The sequence below is a fragment of the Platichthys flesus genome, chromosome 5, assembly GCF_949316205.1.
Source record: "Platichthys flesus chromosome 5, fPlaFle2.1, whole genome shotgun sequence".
Taxonomy (NCBI): Eukaryota; Metazoa; Chordata; class Actinopteri; order Pleuronectiformes; family Pleuronectidae; genus Platichthys; species Platichthys flesus.
This window is the reverse complement of record NC_084949.1, coordinates 7,583,324-7,594,079: the sequence shown is the minus strand read 5'-3', so window position 1 is coordinate 7,594,079 and position 10,756 is coordinate 7,583,324. Positions and strand designations below refer to the sequence as shown.

At 41.9% G+C, this 10,756-nt stretch overlaps 1 protein-coding gene across 2 annotated transcripts in view; it reads left to right on the top strand.

The window, feature by feature from the left end:
* The first annotated feature begins 3,745 nt into the window (after positions 1–3,745).
* grk4 (G protein-coupled receptor kinase 4) overlaps positions 3,746–10,756 on the top strand; it is a 43,316-nt gene continuing 36,305 nt past the window's right edge. Inside the window, exon 1 of one of the 2 annotated variants that reach the window (XM_062387609.1) lies at positions 3,746–4,141. In XM_062387609.1, the coding sequence (XP_062243593.1) occupies positions 4,090–4,141 (52 nt within the window). In that variant the 5' untranslated portion in view covers positions 3,746–4,089. The remainder of the gene's footprint in view (positions 4,142–10,756) is intronic. The other variant, XM_062387608.1, reaches the window with a different exon arrangement.

Here is a 10,756-nt window from a genome sequence, read left to right as displayed (position 1 = left end):
TTTTGTTCTGAAACAAAGCGTGAATGAGAATATAAGGTTACATAAAATACCAAACGTGTTCTTAAATGTATTAAGGTAGTTTGTACCATATTTCAAATCCAAGCATCATTATATCTGCACTTGAAGGTGACTTTAACTTTTCCTCTATCTTTTTTCATTCCCATCTCAAATTGCCTGAAGATAACCTAACCAAGAGATCAATTCTACACAGCTAGAAATGCGAGAGAGAGAGAGAGACCGGATTATCTGCTCAATCAGCTTCAAAAGATTTTATTCAAAGTGTGTTAAACAGGTCCTAATTCCCTGGGGGACTCATATATCATATTTATTTGAACAGTTTGAAAACTTGTCACTGATAATATGTGCAAGTCGTTTCTTTGTGTACAAATACCCTACAGCTACTTTTGATTGCAGCACCAATAGCTACAGCTTTGCAACAACCAATGATAGTTGATATAACGATTTGTATTATTATATCTTCTTCTATTTTAAAGAAACATTAGAGGAAATGTTTAATTCTGTACTGGTTGTTGTACCCAGAGACACTGGAGTTTGCTGAGCTGTTAAAATTAAAAATAAAAATAAGAAGTTTGCCCTGGCAGATTTTCATTCTACTATTTCACAAGTTTATGTACTCATCTACAGTGTGTCGACTTTCGTAAGACTGTTTATTGCCAAACTACTAAATTCTTCTCGGAATGTGCATCCTCTCAACAAAAGTCTTATGACATTTTTGTCAGTGTTGCGTTGCTGTCTCTCTGTTGTGGATCCTTCAAAACAAAGTTACAAAGTGCTTCACAATAAAACAGATGATGTAACACATAAAATAGAAAGCATATGATGTAATCAGATAAAACACTATAAATAGTTTCAACCATTGCAAAAGTTCAGAATATGCCAGTTTTAAGAAGAGATACTTAGTGTGTCTGCCTGAAATCTCCAGGCATCAATCATGAAACATATTAAAAAGGTACATTGTCAGTCTTACTTTGTGTTTGTGTTCCCATTTCATGCCAATCTAGTCTTATTTTTACATGCCTACAATCTCAGTCTCACATATATTGTAAATATCTAAATATGTATATACAGTGCACACTGTGGTTACTTAGTAGAAATTCCAAATGATGAAACCACAGATAATTCCCTGACTTGTGATGCTGTGTCCTACGGTAATACCACATTTATGAGAGTAGCACCACCTTGTGTCGTTTTATGTATCCTGCATCACATCAGAAAATACACGTGAGTTATACCGCTTATGTAAAGAGGAGCAGTCACTTACTGACAATATAAATAATATGTTAAAAGCTAGTGACCATATTTGTAATTCTCTGTTCTCTGATGTTGTAGAGAGAGATGTGGTACAACATGTAACAATAATGTCCTTACCTGGACACGTGTGAAAGGCAGCTGTACAAGCCACCTCTACCTGTTTCACACATAAACGCTTAGTATAGGTTTGTCTGCAGAAATGACCATTTCCTCTGAATTATTATACTACTTTTATTTGCTTTTGTATCTCTTTATATTTTATCAATTACTTCTTCCGCAATCCTTGTTATTATAAAAGCTATTAATGCACACATACATATTTTATCTCGTACATGCATACGCAAAATCAATCAAACATGTATCTAATAATAAAGTATATTGCCTACTTTTTTTTTTTTGTATACCATATCTTCTGATATATGTATAAATGGTCTAACCTGCACAACATAACCACATTTGGACACGTTTATCCAAATATCTCCTTATACATATTTACAAACAGTTGTTTACATACTCGAGCAATCATCCTGTGTCAATTCACTTCACTGTCTATACATAACATGTCTATATCTTATCTTATCTGATCTTTGCCGTCTTTTGTGTATTTATGCAGTGTCAGCACTAGGTGGCAGCATTGAATCTAAATGTGATGTGAGGAATGGATCGCTCTGTGATTTGTGCAGTCTATGGTCATGGTGTATTTCTGAAGTGGTGAAAGAATGACAGTCAAGTTGATGTACAGACTCTCTTACTTGAGGAAATCTCCTCTTATGTGATCCTGATTTAGGACTTGAGTTGTAGTAATCCATAACCTGTGTCTCAGAGAGGAAAGTATGTCACAATAAATTGAAAGTAAGAGCAAATCCTGTGCTGCTGTGGACAGTATAGTCCTGATGCTTTTTCAGATTCAAACCTGTGATTGTTATGTTTGTGAGCATCCTGATTGTATCTGTCCCAAAACCACAATCCGGTTTCTCAAGTAAATAACAATCATGGTAATGTCTGGAGAAGGTGTGAGAAACAGACTAGCCCCAATTCCCGATGTCATGTTTGAACACGCATACCTGTTCCAAAACAACTCCATGCTTAAAATCCATGTCTTTCTGCTGCATAAAAAAACAAATGTCCAACAGTCCAACATCAAAACATGGAAGAGGGGAGACAGCACATGATTGATCCCAATGCTCTGATTGAACAGCAACTAACATTTTCTGTCTGTGACGATGTAAACTTAGTGACCTTTAAGTTCCTCAGGGCTCTGGTCCACAGTTTCTTTAAGGCCTGTATTGTTTTTATGATCCTTGCGTGTGACTACTCTTTACTGTTCCTTCTCATACATTACCACCATGAATAGATTCTATACATACATCTACAGCTTGCACAGTGTATTTCGGCAGACTTGATGCATTGTGGGTTGAGTAGATAATAAAGAGTATGATTAGACAGCCCAGAGGGGTGAGGATGAGAAAAACCAGTGTGTTGTCGCTTTGCTCCTGGCTGTAAACGGCCTGGCATGAACCAGCAACTCAAAACCCTCACGCCATTGTATGCACAATGAGAGGTCTGTATCAGGCTCTGTGGACAATGACATGCATGTTTCCTGAATACATATTAGCCTGCCGCAGAAGAAACAGCCACATAGCTGAACATGACAATAAGGAAACATCTTATTTTTATGATGATGATGAGGATGATGATGATTGATTGTATTATTATATAATAAGCATGTTGTCTTCAATGTTTTTTATTTTTGTTTTCCCTTTTCCTATTTGTGAAGCTAATAATTATAATCAATTTATATAGCACCTTTCAAAACAGCTGTTCAAAGGGCTTCACAATGACAACAAATCAAAAACAAGACAACTAACAAAACAACAATATATCATAGGCAGCAAGTAAAATAATACATCATTTGTCAGCATTGGTGAAAAGGAAAAAGATGAGGTTATTATAGGTAATTGTGTAAAAGTACGTTTTGGGAGACGGTTTGAAAACTAACAGTGAAGTTTCTTTACTAAAGTGTTAGAACCTTGACACCTTCAGTCTAACTCATCATATCTTAACATATCAAATCTTAACTTATCCTTTCCTATCCTAACTTATCTTAACGAAAGAGTATCTTAACTCAACTCATCATATATTTTCTTATTATCCTAATTTAACTCATTTTTCCTTAACTTAATTTATCTCATCTTATTTTACCTTAACATATATTACCTTAACTTAAAACTCTGCGGGGGGGGGGGGGGGGGGGGGGGTTGTGTAGAAAACGACACAAGAAAACGAGCTGTCACAAAATCACGCACGACTATGGAAGCAACCAAGAAATCGCATGCATGTATGTAGAAAATGCACTTTGCCTGTGTATGTGTGAGTGTGCGTGCGTGTGTGGTTGCACTGGTTGTAAAGTGATCCCTCCTACTCCCGCTGGTTCGTTGTGCAGAGGAGGGGCGACGAGGAGGAGGAGGAAGCAGAAAGGCAGGCAGGGAGAGGGAGAGTGAGAGAGAGAGAGAGGGGTAGGGAGTCAGGCTGTGAATGCTAACGAGCCCCGTTCGTAACCGCACGCAGCTCCGTGGGTCGGCTTCGATAAAAAACAACCCGTGTAGCAATGGAGAGGACCGAGGAGCAGCGTTAGAACCACCTACTATGCGCCAGTGCCGCGTCCGCCCCGCAGGCGTGCAGCAGCCTCACCGTCGTCGGCACGTTTGATACGAAGAAGAAGAAGAAGAGGAAGAAGAAGAAGAAGAAAAAAACCACAACGTCTTTTTTTCCGCTGAGTGAAATGTGTCGCTGCTGCTCCGGACTCACATTCTGACAATGGAGATTGAAAATATCGTGGCCAACACGGTTCTCCTGAAGGCGAGAGAAGGTAAGAGCCGTTTAAATGTGTTTGTGTTGTGTTCACCCACCACCACCACCACCTCGGTCACGGTAGAGCCCGGAGCTGTCGGCGGCAGCAGCCGTCCTCCTCCTCCTCCTCCTCTTCCTCGCTGGGATTTACGCTTCCTCCGTCTCATCATCCCCTTTGCGCAGCGCTTTGTCTCCGGGCAAAAACACGGAGCATACTGGGCAGTAAACCAGCAGCTTGTAGCTTCCACCACCACCGGCAGCTCACATATATGTGTTATCGTACCGGGCAGGTTAACACCGGGCCCGCCAAGCAGCGGGGCTGAAGAGGGGGATGAACAACGCAGGGAGTGTTTGCAGCATCGAGCGTTGCATTAGAGGCTGTGTCGAGTGGATTTCCTCTCATAAGCACCATTGGTTGTTTTTTTTTGGTGGCTATTCACAATGTAAGACGATTTAGCTGTCACCAAAGTGTATCCCCGCCACACGACGGTGGATGTGGCGGCAGCTGAATGTGCGCAGTGGGGCTGCGAGCCTCGTTCTCACCTGTCATTGTAGGTCTGCGTTCGGAGCCTCGTGATGGAGGGGGACGTGAACGTGGGGTTCTGATTTGACGCGAGAATGATGTGCTGCTTTTCAGCTGGGATGGATTCTCCTTATCTTGGGATAATGGTGGGTTTAGGTCTAGAGGGGGAGTGGGGGGTACAGCCCACCACCACCAGCAACACCACCGTGTAGCCCCGGCGGCCACCGCTGCTCGGTTGGCCCGTGATGCCAGAGCAGCTCACCTGGAGGTGGTGAAACGAGGAGGAGGAGGAGGAGGCGGCGAGTCTCCATCTGTTTTCCAGGAGGAGGCAGAGCAGAGAGGCTGCTCGGTGGCCTGTGAGTGGGCGCAAGGTGGGTGTTCAATACTGGATCAGCACCCTGAGGGGAGAGAGAGAGAGAGGAGGGGGTGGTATTACTGCTCAACGATTTCCACTCGTGTTTTTTTCCTCTTTCCAATCGGACTGGACTGGACAGCAGCAGCAGCAGCAGCAGCGGTGGTGTATATGGTCCCAGAGTATATTGTGCAACTTGATCCATTTTGCTTTTACATACATCGCTGGAGGGGCCGTGTCTCAGCACCCCCCCCCCCCCCCCCATACACACACACACAGAGGCCCTCCCTGCCTGAAAGGCTCACATTTTGTTCAGTGTGCGTCGTCAGCTCAAGACTAAACCCTGCTGTGAAATGGATTGTTCACAGCACCACCGAATCCGTTTCATAGCAGCAAACAGCAGCTCCCTTCGAGGCAGCAGGCTTTCCATTACCTGCCATCCAGTGGTGCCAGGCATTGTCGTGAGTGTTGTTGTGCACCGATCAGCTGCACAGGCTCGATACCTGTCACAATCTATGGTCACCAGCGGCTCCAGAATGCCCTCAGTGATAGATCTGACGGTGTGAAGCATTCAGAGAGGGGCAGGAGCCTGGTGTCGCTCAACATGAGGCCCCAGAATCACTAAAACATCTGTTGTTAGATCAGTTGCATTTTAGAAGATTGTGATATTGTTAAGTTTGGAATCATTTGAGTTGTCATTGATCTTTATTTTAAGCGAGGGAATTCGATTATTAGATTAATCAGTAAAGGAAATTATCTGTATTTGTCGTCTTTCCAGTTTAAATTTAGTTGGTATAACATGGAGAATGCTGTGCAGCATAAAAAAATGTTTTTCGTATATATTTCGCCCTGATAATTCACTGTCTTAATTATCACAGAGATTAAATCAGTTAATGGCTCCCTTTTTATCTGTGTACGGTGCATAGGAGACTAATTTGGTTTTAATTCACATTTCCAGTGGTGGATGTTTGTAACTGTCAAAGTGTTTCAATATGTCACAGAGACGATGCTGGTTGTGTTACAACCCCCACGTTTAATCGCATAAAACCCAAGAGAAAACAGCTCCCGTGCATCAGTGGTCAGTGGCCATTCATCGGAGGGTTTTGTCTTCGGCCTCCTTCGTGCACGCAGGTGGCATTGCAGCCTCTGCTTGCAGCAGGATGGTGCTTGCAGAGGCAGCTTTTCATCCGCAGGAGCTGAATCCAAGCCACTGAGTCAGCAAGAGTTTGCCCTGCTGATGTGTCCTTGAGCAAGACATTAAATCATTTGTTCTGTAACTCGCTGACCTCGCTGCAAGAGACTGGAGATGACAGAGGAATTCCCGGTTTGGTGCTCAGTCTAAAATCCACTGTGCACGCAGAATTGGAAGTTTTCCTAGTTGGTTCTCCATCTCAGAAATAACACTTGGCTAAGATGTCATCCTGCACATCCGTCAGTCAGTCTTTTCACAAGATGATCAAAACTTTATCGTACCTGTTGATGTGAAACTGGGTGGCGAGAGTGAGAGGGGTTATGACGGGGTGTGATGGGCCTGGTTTGAGTTGAAATGACACATCAGGGGAAGTGGTTTAGAAACAACAGTGTTCCCAGCTCTCTACCCTGGACGCTGTGAATGCACACATACAATCTGGTACAAAATGTAGACAGGAAAAACACATTTGCATTATTTAGATTTTATCTTTGCCTCAGAGCTACTTAGACTGCCTAAGAGACGGGTGCATGAGGAGGAAGTCTCCTAAAGTTAAGGGAGTTATTCCCATAGCCCCCCTGAGAATATCTACAATTTAGAAAATTCGTGATAATCCCAGGAGGGATATATTTTGGCAGAGATGCAACCCACAGTTTATGAAGATTTAAAAGCCAAGCCAAGTTTACTAGAATATTTTTCAACATAGCAGTACGTGTCCTCATTGTTCATCTTTAACACTATCAAATTTGTAATTGTTTCGTGAGTCTAAACCCTTTCAAATCTGTTACTACCACTGAATGTGATCAGTATTTTTTATACAGGTATTGGTGCACACATTGGCTCATTTCACTGAAAGCTGCAGTGCATAACGCAGTTAAAAGTCCTCGGTAATTTAGAAACAGAGGAGTCTTGGTTGTCCCGCAGACTCCACTGTTTACAATACTTTGCAGAACCTGAGTGGGCAGAGCACCCTATCACAGCGCAGCAGATGGTGGTGCGAAGTTTGTTAAAGAAAAAATATGCTTACTCTTTAGCTGTCAAATATCCTGCCTCATTCCACTTATTTTTCAGAGCATTAAGTAACCAAATCGTAGGGTCTCGTTTACCTATTCGTTCCTCATAAAAACACGAGTTAAGAGAAGTTAATGGGAAACAACCGTTGACATAAACTGTTGTGTCCGGGAGCCTTACATGTAGTTGTATCATAGATAGAAGTAAGCTGGGCTGATCAGCTACTGGAAAATGTTTTTGAGACATATTTTTTCCTTCTTGCAGAAAAAGTCGACGGATACGAATCCTTATCTCCCCTTGATGCTCTAAACAATCAAAACCAAGCTGAGGTTAACATATTTAAAAAACATCTGCTCTGATATTATTAGATATAATTAGTCTGTACTCTACAGGAATTATTTTGTGAAACTCTTTGTGTTTCTGGTTCGGCAGATGACGACCACTTAGACTGATGCAATATTTCAAAGAAAAGTTGAAAACACAGAGGTTAACTGTAAACATTTTTTTAGAGTTGATCTTACGGCTTATGCATTTAACGACCTACTTGAGGTCTTTTTAAAGCATTAAAGTATTAGCTTTTGTGAACAGCCCTGGTTTGAGTGATGTACAGCACCAAAGAGGCAAGAGGAGGATCTGGGTGTTATAGTTTTTAGGTGACAGCTCTTTAGCATCTAGGGAACTAGATCAAGCTGCCAAAACTGACATAATAAGGTTAGTTGTTGTCAGTAAAAGTTCGTTGCCTCTGCCATTGTTACCTCTGCCAAGGAGGTTTGGTTTTTTTTTCTTTGTCTGACATGATTACAGAAAACATGCTACAGGGATAATGAAAAACATTATCTTTAACATTATGAGAAGGGCCCTTTTTCATGATTTGCCTTGATTTGTTTTTTCTTAGAGCATTATAACTCCATCTTGATAAACGAAACCAGGCATGTTAAGGGGACTAATATTTATGAGTGTGTCTAATTTAGTGCATACAAAAATCCTGATCTAGTGAATTTAGCTGTGGACTGTGTGCTCTTGGTGAAGGGAATTTAAATAAAAATATTGATTTTTAGTTTAGAGTTTACCTGGATTAATACCTTTTAACAGATGTGAGTTATATTTGTAGTTGCTGTTGAGATTATCACATGAGTTGTATATGATGAACTAAAAATGAAAAATTGTTGTTTTTGATGTAATAACGAGTAAAACTGTCAGTTTGTAAGATTGAGGGTTTTGAAGAGAAATGTTTCACAGCCAAGAAGCAATGAAACTGAGGACAGAGAGGAACAGGATTAACTGGTGCAGCTCAGTTTCAATACAAATACCAGCCAGATTAACATATTTTTACCACATTACATTTTCACACATATTTCATTTATATATGATGAACAGTGACTGGACATGAATATGACACTCCTCCTACCTCTTTTCCCTGAAGTCACATTTACTTGTTAATACAAGATGAGTTTCTGTCATTATTGCAACTGTTTACTTCTAGAAGGAATGCAGAGAGTCCAGTGCTCACATTCCTCTGACAAACAGAAAAAACTTTTATCCTGCTTATATATCTCATTTCCACCGTACAAGTTTGAAACTTTACTCTGATTATTTTTTTAGTTTTAAAGTATAACATTACAAATGTCTGGAGTCGGTGTCACTAACCTCTATGCGCTCTCGGCTCCACCACAGCTCAAATTGTAGGCCAGCTGGTCCTCTTTGACGACTTGTGAGGGTTTTTCGTGACGTTAGCCAGCATGGCTTTATTAGTCTTGTGGCTATAGCTAAGGCTAACACTTGTTGTCATCACTCTGGGGTGTTTCCTCCAGCTGAGGCTAATAAAACACATTGCTTTGTGACTGTCCCTTGATGTGGGACTCACTTTACAGTTATGACACCCACAAATGGGCCGTGCGGAGAATGAGACTCTGTGTCGCGTTCACAACCTCTGCCGCATGGCAGTGGCAGCTACGCTTTGCTTGGTGGCTACTGGGATGTTCATTAGCACAACTTCTTGGCAGAATGACGAACCATAAAGAGGCACTTTTTTAGGAACATCATAGGGACGTTGCTCCAGCTTCCTTCCGAGCTGAATCCAACAGTACGTAGTAACAGGTTTTTCAGGTTCAAAGAAAGATTTGGTTTCTCTGAAAAGAGTTTTAGGTTGTTGGGCAGAGTTTAAGTCCAGGAGAATGCACGTTATATGTCAAGGTTCCTCATGTTTCTTCAGTTTAAAGCTAGGCTTGATAATCTTGTATTTTAAAGTACATTTGCAACTATCCCACCACCTCCCCTCTGCTCTCTAGTCAAAGTTACTTCCCCAAACACATGAGCACACACTGCCTGACAACTGCTAGAAGCCGACTTTTCCCTGACTCACTCGCTAACTTCTTACTGTAGTCTGTGCTTCAGCTGTCTATGTCTCTCAGTCTGAAGACTGCGGTCATGCGCAGTGACAACACTGGCAGGGTGTGCACAGGCAGGCAGGTCGGTTAGTGACCGACAGGTACACCGACCAATCATTTCACTCGGTTTTAATGAAATGTTAATTTATTGATGGGTATCGGAATGTGAAGAGGGTTTCAGAAACCAATTACCAAACCTACTTGTAAGGAAATAACTTTTAAATCTACCCTTTGTTAAATACTGTCAGTCCTGCTTTGAGATATGGTTCAAAGGTTTTGTTTTATCAGAGATTATCTTTAAGGTGTAATATGTGCTATGTGTTCCACACTCAAGGGCTCAGTCCTGGAGAGGCAGGTTCTTAGGTTTCCTGTCCTTTCAGGACGGCCATGAAATTAAGCAGTGGGCGCCTTCATCTGCGAGACAGCTGTAGATAACATATAGATGATTAACCTAACAGTTTGTGCTCTTACACACTTAAAACATCTTCTTGCGCATCTTGCTCAAGATTAGTCTCACAACGTTCCCATCACCCCCCTCTCTCCCTCAAGATGCTGAAAACATTGTCAGTTTTCGAGCACGTCTCAGCTCAATATAATGGAACATCTCAAACATAGAGAGAGATGGACTGCTCATTCCACAGCACGCTGCTGGAATGAGCAGTAGCCTGTGTGTGCGTCTCGGGGGTTTAAGGCTAGTGTTAGGTAAGAAGTGGTGAGGTAAAATCAAAGCAAGTCTGTGTGTTGTCCTCAAAAGTGACCTGTTACTACTTGTGTGCTCATGTGAAAACCTGCTCTACCTCGTGTGACAACCAGCACCTCGTGCTTGATTGTTGTCGTGTCCCGAAATGTATACTGATGTTGTAATGTGGTTTCACATTTTTGCACATGATTCAAGCCTTTTCTCTCTGTGCCATATGGATCAAGAGAGAGAGAGCGAGAGAGGGAGTCTGGCCATAAATAATTAACGAAGACATAGCAAGAGAAGAAATGTGTTTAAATGGGGGAGGGGAACAAGGAGCTGAAGTCAGAGAGGGGATGAAAAAGGGGAACGGGGTATGTGAGAGAGGTGAGGATTAGAGAAGAGCAGCGGTGCATGATATTCACATGTTTCTCTTTCCCTCTCTCTCTCAGCTGATGTGTGAGTATACACATGGATTACATTGTGCAAACAC